The sequence below is a fragment of the Typopeltis vanoorti genome, chromosome 20 (genome assembly GCF_054136105.1).
Source record: "Typopeltis vanoorti isolate ZY-2024b chromosome 20, IOZ_Tvanoo_1.0, whole genome shotgun sequence".
NCBI classification, from domain to species: Eukaryota; Metazoa; Arthropoda; class Arachnida; order Uropygi; family Thelyphonidae; genus Typopeltis; species Typopeltis vanoorti.
Genome location: NC_143568.1, coordinates 79594976 through 79612742, shown reverse-complemented (window position 1 = coordinate 79612742; position 17767 = coordinate 79594976). Strand labels below are relative to the sequence as shown.

Genomic DNA, 17767 nt, shown 5'->3' with positions numbered 1-17767 from the left:
AAGAAGCTGCTGCCCAAAATTCTTTTATAGTTCAACTTCAGATACACCAAACCCACTTCTCTTTAATTCTGCATGTCTGTGTTCTTTGGAATGTGCCTCAACAAATACAACCTCCATGTCTTCAAGAAAAAATCAGTAGGTTTTTTCCTCCCTTAACCATTGCTGTGGTAGGCAATGGTTAATGGTTCTTTCTTCCTTAACCATTGCCTACCACAGCACCAGTATGTTCTGCTATCTTTCATCTGTGGGCTTGATATTAAAAAATAATAACAATAAATAGCATAATATAAAAATTTAGGTCTTAGTATGCGTATTTGCTGTCCCTTAACTCTTGAAATTCAAACTTTACTCTGACTTATATACACATTATTTTGTTTAGTATTTTAAATGTCTTCATGTTTCCAATAGGTATCTCATTATTGAGAACTTTGTACCTCCAGAAGAGAAAAATAAAATTTTAGCTAGAGTCCAGTATGATGAGGATGATGACCAGTGGAGGTTATTATCTTTATCACAGGCAAATAGGTAAGTAGTTTTGTGATCTATTGTAGTGATATATCATATTTTGTGGTGTAATCTTCTGGCGTTTTTCAACTTGCAGTATCTTGCACTGTATATAAAATTTCAATATACAAGGAGGCAGCATTGAGCTGTGTGTTGTTCAATGATAAGAAGTATGAGCAGAATGGGTAGGTTAAGGGAGCTCAGTGACTTCGAATGTGGACTAGTTATTGGTTGCCACATCAGTAAGAAATCTGTCAGAGACATTTCAACCCTCCTCAAGTTGCCCAAGTCGACAGTTGGTGACGTGATTGTGAAGTGGAAACATGAAGGCACAACCACAACAAAACCACGGTTGGGTAGGCTGCATGTAATGACAGACAGGGACCATCAAGCATTGAAGAAGGTGGTTTGTGGAAATCAGCAGACATCGAGTGAAACAATCACCCAGGAGTTCCACAGTGCTACTAACTGTCCAGCCAGCATCATGACTGTGCTTCGAGAATTAAGAGGAATGGGGGGTTCATGGTCGAGCAGCTGCCCATAAACCAAACATTTCTCCTGTGAACACTAAGCACTGCTTGCAGTGGTGTAAAGAGCGATGACAGTGGACAACTGGAAAGGTGTGATTTGGAGTGATGAATCATGCTTTACCATGTGACAGTCCGATGGGAGGGTCTGGGTGTGGCAAATGCCTGAAAAACGATTCCTGCAAGTGTGTGTAGTGCCAACAGTGAAATTTGGAGGAGGTGGCGTTACAGTGTGGGGATGTTGTTCATGGAATGGACTTGGCTGTCTCATAACACTACATGGAAATCTAAATGCAGAAGGTTACAAGGACATTTTGACCCATTGCGTACTGTCTATGGTAGAAGATCAATTCAATGATAACTGTTGTCTGAGGTAGCATTGTCAATGCTACCTGCCATAAAGCAAGGTATGTGAGGGAATGGTTTGTGGACAATAACATTCCAGAAATGGACTGACCGGCCCAGAGCCCTTACTATGGGATCCTGAAGTCGGGATCCCATAGTACACTTTTGGGATCCCGACTTCACTCCAGACCCCAACGACCCACATCACGAACTGCTCTGGCTACAGCTCTTTAGGAAGAATGGGCTGCCATTCCTCCAGAGATGTTCCAACACCTGGTAGAAAGTCTCCCCAGCAGAGTTAGTGCTGTCATAGAAGCAAAGGGTGGACCCACCCTGTATTAATGTCCACTGCTGGAAAGTGTGTCACAGGGAAAGTCTGATTACAGTTTTGAGTAGGTGTCTGGATACTTTTGATTAGATGGTGTATATATCAACAACCTCTTATTTTTTTTCCCTTCAATGACTTCAAAATCCTTACACCACTGATTGGTGTAAGGATTTTGTCACCTACAGGTGACAAGGATTGGTCACCTACAGGATACATGGAATGCTTGAGTTCCATTTTCTCAGACATGGTAAATGTTTTCCTAATATTCTAAAATATAATCCCATTTGAAATCTTTTCATAAATCATAAAATCTGCTGTTGTCATTTTTGTTAATAATATTTTACACACACACACACACACACACACACACACACACACACACACACACACACACACACACACACACACACCTAACGAGTAAAAGTTTGTGACCAAAGCTGGAAGGAAACTTCAACAAGATGTACTGTAAGATGCTCATGTAAGCTCAGCTGGTTTCATCTTTATTAAAAAAAAAAAAAAGCTTAAGGTTTACACTTTTTTCAGTAGACAGTACATGAATAATGTGATGCCATCAAATACACTGAAAGTAGCTGTAATTATTATGCTCCTTTTGTTTTGTTATAGATGTATGCTTACTCATGCTTGCACAGTAGTCAGACTGATTAATGTTATGATTAACTACTTATGAGGAATAAATTATTCCTCATAAGTAGTCAGACTGATTAATGTTTGAATTTGCATTCAAATGTACAGGATCTAACTTGATCTCCCATAAACTCAGATTTTTCTTTCAGTGTGAAATAGAAATTTTCATCTGTTCATAATGTGAAGTATTATCACATCATAGGCAGTAAAGTTTGCATTGCACCTTAGAGTGCAACATTAACAAAAAAAAAAAAAGTAATGATACTGAATTCAAATAAAGCAAAAAAAGAAAATACTGTATTCTCATCTCTCTCTCTCATAATAAGTCCCAACAGACTGGATATACTTGCTTAATGTAATGGTATTCAGTTCTGCTGCCATATTCTCACATTGAGAAACATTATAAAATCGATGTTCTTTTGGTCCCAATTTCAGCTTCAGAAAAGAAAGTCTGTTGGAGCCAAGTCATAGTAGTAAGGAGGGTAATTAAATACTGCTATCTGCTTGTTATTATTATTATTATTATTATTATTATTACCACGGGCTACTCCAGGAGTCCTTAGACTCATCGAGGGAGGCCCTAAACATCATGTTCACACAGCTGTTCAACATTCTCACAGTATCTATCATACCTTGCCTTGAACTCGCTCACTGTCATAGCACCCACAACAGACTCTGGCAGCTTATTCCACTCATTTACCACTCTAAAAGTAAAGAACCCAGCTCTAACACCCCTGCTAACCACGCTCTTGCCCAGCTTCCATGGGTGTCCCCTAGTTCTCCCACCACCAGTCCTGATCTCAAAAATATCATCTGAATTAATCCTATAGAATCCTTTTAGCAATTTGAATGTCTCAATCATATCTCCCCTCTTTCGCCTATCAACTAGTTTCTGCAACCCACAAATCCTCAACCTGTTCTCATATGGTGCATTCCATAGACCTGCTATCATCTTAGTCACTCGCCTCTGGATCCTCTCAACCTCCTCCCCATCAAGAAGGAACCGAGGTGACCAAATCTGGGCACAGTAGTCGAGATGAGGTCTTATCAGGGCTCGGTACAGAGGTACAATAACTTGTTTTTCTCTGCTCGTCAAGGTATTTTTCAACAACCAAGTGAGTTGATGAGCTGATTTAGCTACTTTCGCAATGTGCCCCCTAAACTTCATCTCCCTATCCACCAACACTCCCAAGTCCCTGGCCTCATCAATCTCTTGGAGTACAGTTCCACCAATGTGGTATACTGCTGCTAATCTTTTCACTCCGAAATGCATAACCTTACATTTTGTCACATTAAATTGACATCCATTCTCCTTAGTCCAGAACTCCAATCTATCTAAGTCATCTTGCAAGACTTTGACATCTTCTGCATTCACTATCGCCCTACCCAACTTTGCATCATCAGCGAACAAATGAACTGTCCTACTTAGACCATTCCCTGTTAGTCAGAAACATCTGCACATTGATTGTTTTGTGAGTAGGTGCACTGTCAAACACTGGCTACCAGGCTGTTCTAAGTCTGTGGTAATTGTGGAACTTATCAATTCCTTATTCACATTTAACTTGCTTGCCAGCATTCTCAGTGTGTCAATTGGTAGTAAATTGTGCACTGATACAGTGGATAGCCTACATCCTCTGTATTCTCTTTAAAATGTTGAACAACCAAATTATTTTATGTTCAGGACAAAGTACAATCCTCGTGTGCTGTTTGGAACATTTGTGTGTGTTTCAGTAGAAATTCTCCTCAGGTTTAATAAAACTTGATATTGATTTATTGTTCTGTTCTTTGGTTTCTGACTTCGTACACAAAGAAAAACGTCTATATCAAAAAAGAAACTTGTCTGAAGCTCAACTGTTTTGTTTTGGTTGGTTTGCCAAGATCCTACTTCTGTGCTTTTCTAGGTCCTTTCTAGGGGTGCAATATTTACATTAATCTTTAAAAAAATAAAATAAATAAATAAAATAAAATTCAGTGCCATTACTTTTTTTTTTTTTTGCCACACTGTATGTATTTATTAGGAATTTTATTTTTTTTCATTTAATTGGAAAACTATTTGAATCCAAACCAATTAATATTACTTTTTTTTGCCTTCGATACTTTAAAAATAAATAAGTTAAATCACAGTTAGTATAAAAAGTTGGACAAAAATTCTTAACGGTATTCAAAGAGATTTAAGAAATTTAAATAATGTCCAATAAATATTTCTATATACTTCATAAAATAAATTTACAGATATACCTAATGTTTCCTCCTCTCTTTCTCTCTCTCTTTAAAAATCTGAACACCTAATTGCTAGTTGTTCAGCACCTGTTATGAAGATGACATGATATTTGTCCTTCATTTGAAAAGTCTGTCTTTGAACCTTTTATGAGGATTTTTCAAGTGATGTGATGAGTTAATCTGGTCTGAGGAGATCATATAACTTTTTCTTCCCAAAGCTGACAAATTGACCATAGAACACACATAATGTCTTAGCTTTATATTTTTAGTTGCTTTGGCCATAGTTCCATATTATCATAGTAGATCTTGTACAAACTATTAAGTGCCTATCAGAAATTCTATGTTAATGATAAAAATCATGAAAAAGTTATAATACTTGGAAGCTTTTAAGTTTTAATGTGGTAGTAATTACTTTCACTCAAGTTGAACCTATACATAGGTTCAACTTGAGTAAAAATGCTTATATGATACTATTTTGGAAAAATGAACTGGTGGAATACCACAAGTTATACTATTACTATAGCCAGTAATCAATGTTGTATCATTAATCATTCTGTGTTAATTAAACTTAATCAGTATATACTTAATCAGTAAATCAATGTATATAAACATGTATGCTTTTCCAGTGATAGGCAGTAGAACTATTACTGCAAAACTCATACTGAAGTTGAAGGTGCATGTTTTTGCTATTCTTAGATGTATCTATTACCTCTTTTTAGTCTTGTTTTTATATCTTCTCTGTAAATGCGTTCTGATATGATGAGGTTGAAAAAATTGAAATAGAAAAATAATAAAGATTAGGAAAAAAGATAACATATTAAAACTATTTTTACAGTTATGCTGGATACAGATTAAATGTAAAATACATTCCTTGAGTGGGATTCAAGGTCAAGAATTACTACTGATAACTTTTAAAGGTGTTTTTATCATCAACATAGAATTTCTGATAGGCACTTAATAGTTCTATGATATGGTAAGAAAAGCTTACATTATTACAAATTTCCTATCAACAATTTTATCCGTTAGAACTCCAATACTCTCCTGTTGGAGTCCTGGCTGACAGTTTTCTAAGGCACTTCTAATTGCTTCAATCACCCAGTTCTTGGTCTTCTGTGGGTTTCTTTTTTCTAGCAGAAGTTCCGTCATCACCTGTTTTGCTAACCTTTCCTTCACATTCTGTTTAAGTGGTCATACCATCTGAGATTAGCTCTGCTCACACATTCTGGAATGTTAGCAATATCAAGATCCTTCCTAATATATTCATTATTAATATTATTCTACCATTGATACCACTGATCACTCCCCAATTTATCTCACTCTGATATCTGTGTCTCCAGTCTTTGATCTAAATCAGCTCTCAGATCCATACATTAAAAATAATTTGAACACTATTGTATTATATCCATCTAGTTTAGTGTTTAGACTACTTTCTCTCTTATTCCGTGTAAAAATTATTCAATTGACTCCTTTCTATATCAGATTTTTTTATTCTGTTCCCTATTACCATTTTTTAATTTGCCATCTTCACTAAAAAGTTGTGCCTTAAATAGCTGAAATGTTTTATTCTTGTTCTATTGGTTTTACATTCCGGATGGAGCTGATGTTGTCAATGTTGTTCTTGCCTATTTTTATAGGCAAGAACAACATTTCTTGTTGCAGATTTCCATAACAAATTTGTTACACTAGTTTGGTTTAATTAAGGAATCTTGAAGATGCATAAAGTAAACAGCTTGCCCTAGTTTTGATATTGACCCTTTCCTTCATAATAATAATTATTATTATTATTATTTATATGGGTACTCCATGTAGTCAAAAGAATCGTCTCAGGAGACCCACTCTATCCATTAACACAATACCTATCATACATCTCCTTAAACCTATTCACTGTTGTAATACTCATAACCACCTCTGGCAACTCATTCCACTCGTTCACTCCTTCTTAAGTAAAGAACCTAGTCTGCACAACCGTACTAACTACCCTCTTAGACAACTTCCAAGTGTGACCTCTTGTTTTCACCCTACTCCCCATGTACTTGAAAATTTCTTCTATGTTAATCTTATAACCACCTCCCAAGGCCTAAGAAATGCAGATAGCCAAATCTTGCACATTTGTCAACATGTGGCTGAATCATAGCCTTATAAAGAGGGATAATAACCTCCCTATCTTTACTTGTTAATGTGTTCTTCAGCATCAAAGTAATCCTCTGAGCTATTTTGCTGTTTCTTGCAATATGTCTTCTGAACTTCAAATCTCTGTCCACCATCACCCCCAGATATCCCTAGCCTCATCAATTTCCTGTAAACTAGTACCATCGATATGATATGAAGTGTGTAATCTTTTCATCCTGAAGTGCATTACCTTACATTTTACAACATTGAATTGAATTGACAACCATTATCCTTTGCCCACACTGCCAATTTATTTAATTCATCCTGTAAGGTATCTACTTCATCTTTATCAACTGTATCCTCCCTAGTTTTGCATCATCATCAGGAAACAACTGAATATTCCCCTTCAGATCTTCTGCTATATCATTCATGTACAAATTAAAGAGTAGTGATCCTAGTACAGAGCTGGCTGCACCCCATTAGTTACTCTCATTCGCCTTGATTCCATCCACCATACGCCACCCTCTGATGTCTGTCTGTCTATCAGCCACCCACTATCAATGCCACCAACCTCATATTCCTTCCCATTTGCTCCAAAAGGAGATGTGTAGCCATTTCCTTTATCCAATTCTGCTGTCACCTTATTATGAAGTGTGAATAAATTACTAAGGCAGGACCTACGTTTTACAAAACTATGCTGTCCCCAATAGAGTATCATATTCCTATCCACCCATTCCTGAATTTTACTTTTAACGAGCTTTTTCAACACTTTAACCAACATCCCAGAGATACTATTGCTCTATAATTTGCTACTTCTGCTTGGTGCCACCTTGATATAATGGAACTATCTTACCCTCTTTCCACTCCCTTGGAACCTTGTCAGATATGAGACTTATATTAAACAACTTTGTCAGTGGCACTCTCAGTTCACATGAATATTCTTATAGCACATGCTGACATATTGTCTCAGCCCACTGCTGTATTCACATTGATATTTTTCAATATACTGAGCACCTCCAGTTCATCTACCTCAGTGTTCACCTCAGTAACTGCAAAGTCACCACCTGAACGACATACCCTTGCAAAGTGATCACCTACTAAATGAACTATTTCTTCTGCTTCTATCACTTTCATACCACGAGCATTGAGTAAAGTTATCATTCCATAATCATTCTTTCTCTTAGTTGCTTTGTAGCAAAATAACTCTTTTGGATTTAGTTTGGCATGCTTAGCTAATTTTCTCTCAAAATCTGATTTAGCCTTCCTTACTGTACTAGGTACATTCTTGCTTGTGCTTTATGCTGCTCATGGGCATGCTGATCACCTTGTTGTTTATATTCCTTCCACAATGCTTTCTTTTTTTTGCAGCTCCTGCCTTACATGACTAGTCAACCACGTACTCCCTACTTGGTTTATCATCCTGACCCTGGGTATGCACTCTGATACTGCCTCACTCAAACAATGCTTGACCGCTTCCCCATGCACTAATGACATTCATTTCATGTAGTTTCTTATGCAATGGCACTGCTCCAAGTTGCCTTCTAAGTTTGTCATAATCACAGCTTTGTAGTTCCACATAAACCCTTTCTTGACTGAAATTTCCATATGTTAAGCAACCTCCCAGGACAAGACTGCATGGTCACTTTCCCCAATCGGCAGTAGAGTTACTACTGCAGTTATAGTTAACTCTTCTGATACTGTTACCAGATCCAACATTCTCAAACCCTTAGTCTCTCCTATCATGTACTGTTTCAGGTAATTATCTCTTAGTAACTGTATAAATTCCATTTCCATCTCGGCATGTGCACTTTCCTCCTTCCAGTCTATATCACCATAGATGAAGTTTCCATGATAATTGTTCAGTCTATACTCATTGTGCTAATCTGCTAATGCACATTGTCCACATTTTCTTCTGGACTCCCAGGTCTATAGGAGCAACCAGCAATATATTTTGTCCTATTGGTCTCTATCTCACACCAGACAGCCTCAAATGAATCATTTCCATCAGATCTACCATCTTCCTTAACTTCTATTTTTGTTTTTTTCAAGTTCTTCAGCTATCATTAATAATACCACTCCTCCTGTTCTATTTCCTCTATCTTCTCTGAAAATACAATATCCATTACAATTTTATCCTTGTAAATATATCATTCTCTGACAATCAGGTCTTGCTTATGCCAATAATTTTTGGCCAAGATGAGCTGACCAATGCTTAAAACACCCCTCCTTTGTTTCTAACACTTCGGGCATTTGTGTACATGCATTTTGACATCCTTCGGGCCCACAGTTACCCTTACATAATGTCATTACCTCTCCATTTAGATTCAAAACCTGGGAAGGCTCAGTTCTTTACAATCATTCCTGCATTTGCACACATTTGTCCCAGGGGTGGCTAGATTAGGGGGGGTTTAGCTTCCCCCATAATATCTAGTTTCCCTGGTTTGGCACTTCCAACCTCTCACTGAACAATACTTTATCCAAGCACCTAATTCCAAAAACATTTAAGTGCAGTCCATCAGGCATATGCAGATCCTTATGTCCATCAAATTCACTCCACACATCTATAAACTGCACACCATGCAATCCATATATACAATAAATAGCGGTGAAGATAGTATGCATTCTTGTCTTATACCTGATTTTGTATCAAACTTTCTTGTACCTCTTATAACACAAATATGTGTGTATGCTCTATATAATGTCCTTTTTACAGCATATAATTGTAATCATAAAGTGAAAATCTGATCTTGCAAACCTCTATTTGGCCTTAACCCAGCTTGCTCTTCTCAGAGTTTCTCTTCCACAATTTTTCTGAGTCTTTTCTCAACTAGGAAAGATCTATGCTTTCCTAGAATGAGAAAGGGAATGTGAAAATTCCTTGTCATTTTCACAGTCAGTGTCATATCCCTTTCTATAAATGGTAATATGAAATTTCTGTGCCAGTCCTTTTTCTATCTCAAGTATTGATATGTACTCCTGATTGTATTCTTCCTGAATACAATCTCAGTGAATACAATCTAATATTTTCTGCAACTGTTATGTCATGCTTGTTTCATTTAGCAATCTTTCATAGTAATTACTCCAGCCATCCAGAATATCTTTATCTTCAAGTATCCTGTTACCTTTATCATCCCTGATTCTTTTTACTGTATTCTTTCCTCTATTGTCCACGTGGTTAGCCTGCTGGCTTTGGGCTTCGCAACCATATGCCTGGGGGAAGGAGTGTCCTAGGTTCGATTACTGTTGATGACGTGAGGAGCTTAAGAATCTTCCTCAGCCATGCCAAGTTAGCCAGTCATGGGCTTGGGCAGCAGGGTTTTTCATCCCCCAAGCAGGCAAACCGGCCCATGGACACGCATAATTAATTAATTAGATGATAATTAATTTCCTCCATTTCTAAGTTCTTTCAAGTACCCTCCAGAACATTTTCCCCACTTCCTGATATGTTCTTATCAAAGACTTTCTGTGACTTGTTTAGCTAATTTTTAACATTGCTTTGCTTCATAACAGTTTTGTTTGCATTCTCCCAGAGCACATGCTGACTTGCTATGAATTTTCAAAATGCTTTTCCATTTCTGCTTATAACTTCCTCATTCCACGATGGAGTTTTGATTTTTCTATTCTTGTAATAATCTTTATCTCATGTCCTTTCTGGCCAAATTCGTCATTGTTTATTCAGTGTGTGCCAATGAGTCTCCAAGGTTTGGTTCTTGTTTTCAAACTTTCCTTCTTTTCTTGAATAATATTTGTATATTTGAGCCTATGGTTTATCTCTGAAAGCTATTGAACTGATATTTTTACCCCCCCCCATCCCAATATAACGTTCAATTTCTTTCTGCTCAAGACTAAATGGTTGATTATTTCCTGTTTGAAATTACTTGTATACTCTTTTGTCCAGATAGCACCATCAACAATAGCATAGTCAATGAGACTTTTCTTATTTCATATGTCTTCTCTCACTCTATGTGAATTTGTAAACATCTTTATACTGGAACATTGTGTTGTTTGTCCTGACTAGTCTATGTTTTAAAAGAATCCAGCAGATACTTGCCATTATTATTACCTTTGCTCCTTTCTCCAAATTTTCTCAATATATTTACATGCCTGGTATTCATTTCTTACTCTGTTGTTTAGGTCTTCAAGGATCAGTTTTTCCTTTTATTGTGGATCAGCTGCCATCCTCAATAACCTATAAATGCCTCTACTTCTTTTCTAAGTAACTCCCTCTGTGCTATCATAGGCACAAATGAGTATCATTGTCCATTTCCCATTTTGATGTTTGCCCAGATCACTCTACTTGATATTGTTTGTCATTCATGAAGTTTTCTTTGTTTCAATAATACCAATTATATCACCATGTACTTCTCTAATTATTTGTATGTTACACGTGATTGTTGTCAGATTATATTGCTTTGCTCCTATACCTAAACATGAGCATAAACATGAAGTGACTTCACAACTAGGCTACTTATATAGAAAGGCTACTGGGTTCACATCAGTTGACTTAGTATTCCATAATGCAAAAACTTTATGTGAACAATCGCTACCTAGACTGGTTTCAACCTTTAGTGACATCTCATCAGTGGGAGCCAGACCTACAAAGATTTCAAGGTTTAAATCAATGCAGAAATAATATATTTTCCATACAGAAGAAGCAAAAAATTATATCACTTTATTATTAAATACTGTGAATTAGAGATAGTTGTGGAAATTTTTCTTCTTAGTTTCAACATATTATACCTGACAAAAAAAAATTTTCTTTTAATTTTATGCCCAATTCATTGTGGAAGATATATTACAACTTCATCATAAATTTAACCTTGGCGTTTTCTTTGATCTGGCTTCCAGTTATGAGACTACAATAAAAGTCTAAAGCAGTTAGTGATCATTCCCACAATTATCAGATGCTAAGACAATTAATTTACAATCAGCAGCTTCTATGTACAAGTGGATTAATCGTAAAGTTATCTTGTGCTTATGCTTTGGCATAGGATGAAAACTAAAATATATTTCTTGTGAAGTATAATATATATTATAACCAGTGACTATGGCATTGATTTAACTTTGGTATCTTTGTGGATCATGCTTCTACTGATGAGAACTAAATAAAGGTCACTGATGTGACCTTTATTGAATTCTCATCAGTGCTGATGTTGTCATTGAGTCCTCATCAGTGGAAGCATGATGATCATAACTCGATAAAGGTCAAAACTGGTTGTGATCCTTCCCATAGTGATTTTTCATTATGAGATAGTAAGGCAACTGATGTGAAGACAGCAGCCTATATAAGTAGACTAGTCGTGAAGTTATTTCATGCTTAACTTACATTTGGATGTAGGATTAAAACAGGATAATTTCTTGTCAAATATACCATACATTGTAACCAAGTGGAGAAATTTTCCACAATTTTCTCTGATTCTTCCAGTTCCACTCCTTATAATTAAGGGTGCTTATTTTGATTTATGCTAATGTTGAGCTGGCATTTGTTATAGTAGCCAACTTTTCACTGTTTGCCCTGGTTACTTCCAAGCCCATATGGAGTTGAAAGAGTTAACATGGGAGATTACACACCTTGCATTGAAGACATTCAGTGTTGGAGCACTCTGGCATGGCATTCCACTCATTCATCACCTACCATGGAAAAAAAAACTCCTTTTTACTTTCTCACTCACATGTCTCTTCTACACTTTTCTCATCATCATCAAATTCCTGACATGTACCCTCAAGGGGTGTACAGGATATGATAGTACCACATGAAAAATTTACGTCATTACTAACTTCCTATCTACAATTTTCCTCCAAATCAGTCTGTTACTTGTCAAGACTCCAACATTATCAGATCTTATATTTCTATCGTCTAAGGCACTTTGTACCTTATCAATCCACCTATATCTTGGTCTTCCTCTGGGTCGTTTTCCTGCCAACCTTGCAGAGAACACTTGTTTTGCTAATCTTTTCTCTCCCATTCTGTTTAAGAGCCCATACCATCTGAGATTAGCTCTGCTAACGCATTCCTGGATGCTGACAATGTCAAGTTCTTTCCTAATATCCTCATTTTTAGTATGATATTGCCATTGATGCCATCTGTTCACGCCTCTAATCTTTCTCAGGACTCTCATATCTGCGGTGTCTAGTCTTCGGTCAAGTGTTTTACTTCTGACCCAGCTCTCAGATCCATAAGTTAAAACTAGTTCGAACACTGTCTTGTATACAGCTAATTTAGTTTTCTAATTTCTCTCTTATTCCATATGAATTCATTCAATTGACTACCTATCATACCAGCTTTGTTGATTCTGTTGTCTATTTCCATATTTAATTTACCATCTTCAGTAAAAATCTTGCCTAAGTAGCTGAAATGTTTTACTTGTTCCACAGGTTCTCCGTTCACAATGCAGTTGACATTTTCAACAATTCCAGCTGTTTTCATTGTCTTTGTCTTTTTACTGCTGACCTTCATACCATATCTATTACAACAGTTATTCAATTTAGTCAGGGAATCTTGCAAACTTGTAGCAGTTTTACTTAGAAGTATAACATCATCCGCATAAAGCAAAGAGCTGACGTTAACATCTCCAATTCTGATATCATGTTTAATACCACTTTCCTTCATAATGTGATCCATATAGATAATGAATAACAGAGGAGATAATGTACATCCTTGTCTCACACCAGATTTAACATTAAATCATCTTCCTGTACTTCCTTCAATTCTAACTGCTGACTTACAACTCAAATACAGACTAAGTATTGCTTGATATAATGCCCCATTGATACCATATAACTGTAGCGTATAGAATAGCTTCTCTCTTGGCACCTTGTCATATGCCTTTTCCAAATCGACAAAACTTAAATACAGATCTTTGTTATATTCCCATGCTTTCTCGACTATCTGTCGTAAAGTGAAGATCTGATCCGGAGAGCTTCTATTTGGCCTGAATCCAGCTTGTTCTTCACCAAGCTTTTCTTCCACAATTCTTCTCAACCGTTTCTCAAGTATACTTACATAGATCTTACCAGGAACACTCAGTAGGGAAATAATTCTCACATTCAGTTTTATTTCCCTTTTTATATATGGGTACTATGAGAGCTCTACTCCAATCATCGGGAATTCGTCCCTCTGTCCAGGCTTTCTGAACTATGCAGCGCAGTCACTGTAAGACTTTTATACCACCATATTTCAGCATTTCTGGTCGAATATCATCTACTCCTGCTGCCTTTCCACATTTCAAGCCTTTGATGGCTTTTTCTACTTCAAGTATGGATATGTATTCCTGACTGTATGCCTGTTGAGTGTTTTTTACCACTGTGCTATCACTGCTTGTTTCATTTAGCAATTTTTCGAAGTAATTACTTCATACTTCAAGGATATCTTTTTCTCCTGTTTTCAAATCACCTTTATCATCTCTGATTCCTTTTACAGCACTCTTTCAACAATCTCCAGAATATCTTACCACCTTCTTGATATTTATTTTCTATGTTCTTGCCAAACTTATCTAATTCTTCAGCTAGCTCCATTTCTTTGCCATTCAGGCTTCTTATGTTGATAGTACCGATCTTTAACTCTGGTGATGTTGAGCTGGGCTGTGCTTTCAGATTTGTTCCAGTAGCTGACTTTTCACTGTTCGCCCTGGTTCCCTGGCGAAAACAACGGTGGCCTTGTTTTATCGGGCGACGCACCAGCCGGCATGAAATTTTGTCATGTTGTACCATCATTTTCTATATTGGTTTAACCCAATAAGAATTCAATTTGGTCAGCTAAATCCCAAATTGCCAGCCTATCTCATTCGCTCAGTATCCAGGTAGATACCCAACACTCTTTTCTATGTATAAATTAATTAACCCATTTTTATTTATATAATAGTTATATATCATACAGATTGTCCATGAAAAGTGTACAATAGCCAAAATTATATAAAGAAAACCAAAGCTTTGAAAACTGATTGCACTCTGTGTACAATCAGCTTTTACTGCTATGCCCCCCCCCCCCACAGTAAATTGCCTCCTTCCTTTGGGAAAATGAAAGAAAGAGAATATGACACATTTCCTCTGATTTGGGGAATAAGTTTAGGGAGTAGAACTTGTTGCTGAAGTACCAAGAATATTTTCTCAATAAATGGGGAAAGTATATGCAAAGTGAAAATATATCAGAAAACATTACATTATTACTAGCTAGTCATACCTTTTATAATGGATTATTTCTGGACACCTATGAATAACAGAATGTCATAAGATATACAATAACTTGTATATTTTGTGGCATGTTATTAATGTGTTATTGTGCCTCTGTAGCTCAGTCTGTGTAGATGAAGCCCTTGGTCAGAAACACCTGGGTTCAATTCCTGTCTGTGATGTGAATAACCTTTATCTGGCCTCTTTCGACTAAAGGCAAGTTAGCCAGTCTCATATGATGAAGGTATAGGGTTTTCACCTGGAAACTCAGGTTTTTCATCCCTCAGAACAGGCAAACTGGCCCTGTGAACACACACAGATTTTCAGTCAGAAAATATATATACATAATCTATCATTAAGAGAGCTCAACCTGTCCCCCCCCCCAAAAAAAAAAGTCACGGGAGAAAGGGGGAACCCCCATACAAATAAATAAATAAATGTGGCATTAATTAATTAGTAGCTTATGTATATATTGATTTAAGGCTTGGTATTTCTGGATGAATTAACAGCACTAAATGTTCTCACTTGTCGATTGTAATTTAGTTAAATTTGTGTATTTGAATATTTTATGTTGATCAGTTTTATTTGAATTTTAAAGAGTTGCATTTGATGATAAATTATTTCTCAAGAACATATTTTTATTATTTACATTTCAGAAGAAAGTAACTTGGTTATAAATATGAATAATGAACCTATAGTGCTTGAAAGAGTTTTTTGTTATGTGACTTTCATTGCACAAAAGGTTCTGAAACTGTGATACAATAATACTATGGGAAACAAACACTGAACTTTATTGAGCTACTGGTTATGTGGATGAATTTGATAAACTTGGAGCTGATGAGCACCTCAGTCCCAAGCAAGTGGATAATGCTGATAAAACTACATCATACTGGTGAAGGACATTAACAGCAGAGGATGAAGAAAGGCTCACAGGATTCAGACAGTCTAAGGAAAAGAGTTATTCTAGGATGCTAAAATGCATCAGGCAGCACAGATGTAAGCTGTTGCTAACAAGAAAAACTAAATGCCCTCAGACCATCAGTTTTAAAAGGCATTAAAATTTATTCTCATATGCATACAAACAGAAATGGTTGGATTACCACTCAGATTATGTTAGAATGGTTAAAAAAAATCTGAAACCCAAGCACACTACACATCTAGAGGCCCACTGAAAGATTGCAAAATTCTACTCATTCTTAACAACTACTCATAATCTTTCAACACAAAGGAAGATTATGCTCTGTGAAGGCTAAATTTCAGGAAAAGTGAAGGCTCACTTTTCCTGAAATGTTTGTTACATGTAAATGCTGGCAAGCCTGTCAAAAGATTTATTAAAGAATTTAATATGAAAGAAGTGTTTGGTTTCTTTAAAGTGATGACTGGAAACTGGACGTAGGTGCACATGCCAACGCTAAAGAAAAAATGTTGTCATAACTTGTGGCCTGTCTTAACATTTGATAAGTCTCCTGATGTGAAGATGTTGGCAAGTACTTTACAGAATTTAATGTATCAAAGGAAAGAAAAAAGTTGTTTTTGAGTTATTTGATTATGCAAGAAAGTATGACCTACTTCCAAGCAAGTCACACTTTTTGCATACTCCTACTTGCTGTATCCTGCAAGGAAGCAGGATATAGCAAGAAGGCTTAATGAAGAAAATCTGGTCAAATGAATTAACATTGACAAAGAAATGTCCATTGTTCATCACTATACTGACTCTGAAATTATATTGTTCTGAATCCTGATGTATTTCATTTTACCATTTAAATAATATTGAAGTTATATTTAATATTCAAGTTTCTAGGTTTATTTGCTTAAATATAAAGAGCCAACAGGCTTCATTTCGGCGATATAAACACTATTTAAATTAAGGGGATATTAAATCCCACATTGTTTTAAAACCGCATAAGAAACTCGGAGATTGGAATCAGAAAGTTTCATGCCGAATATAGTAAACTATAAAAATATCAGCGAATACTAGCATGAGCTAATGCAAGTAGTCGTAGTACGAGTTGCCCGGTATTGTACTATGTCAGCGAATTTATAGAAAACTATAAAAATATCAGCGAATACTAGCGTGAGCTAATGCAAGTGATCGTAGTACGAGTTGCCCGGTATTGTACTATGTACTAGGACTACTTGCATTAGCTCACGCTAGTATTCGCCGATATTTTTATAGTTTACTATATTCGGCATGAAACTCTCTGATTCCAATCTGAGTTTCTTATGCGGTTTTAAAACAATGTGGGATTTAATATCCCCTTAATTTTTCTAGGTTTATGTTGTTTAGAGACACATGAGAGGTATAATTAATTGATCAGAGGTCTGGCAAAGCTGTTGAACAAAGGGTGCCAGAAAATCAGTGGCTTACCTGTATTATAAATTGGAGTTACATTCCTGCCAGAAATTCAGAAGTTATATTATTTATCAGGAAAATAAAGGCAAACAAGTTTAAATTTTGGGTAAAGGAATAATACTTCATGGCACAGTTTTACGTAATAAGCATGAACAGTTTAATTTTCATCTATTCATTGATATTGTCTCTGAAGGTTGAACCATTAGTTCAATATATGAGGTACTCTAAACAGAATGAGAGCATGTGGTTGCTTTAACATTAATGGTTTTGCTCAGTTGTTTTCATCACTGAAAACAATGCATTTTCAGCTTTTTTTTAATTTTATTTTGTCAGCCTTACTAGTAAGATTAATTACAGCAAATAAAAATAAAACTTTATCATGCCTAAATAAAAAAGAAAACATTTTTATGGTATGTACATTTCTTGAAAAGACTGAGGTTACTTTAAAAAAAAAGTAAAATGACTATACAAAGTGAGTTTGACACTTTGTTTCATAAATCCTGAAGAGGAATAATGGTTTTTCATCCCACATATATACAAATTGACACCCTTCAGAACACACGCAAT

General features: G+C 36.1%; 1 protein-coding gene across 5 annotated transcripts in view; it reads left to right on the top strand.

Annotated features, from left to right (window-relative positions):
• Nucleotides 1-17767, top strand: part of Klp68D (kinesin-like protein 68D) — a 479354-nt gene that overhangs the window by 337177 nt on the left and 124410 nt on the right. For all 5 annotated transcript variants that reach the window (XM_090410558.1, XM_090410557.1, XM_090410556.1 and 2 more), the window contains exon 19: nucleotides 409-525. In XM_090410558.1, coding sequence (XP_090266684.1) covers nucleotides 409-525 — 117 coding nt within the window. The remainder of the gene's footprint in view (nucleotides 1-408; nucleotides 526-17767) is intronic.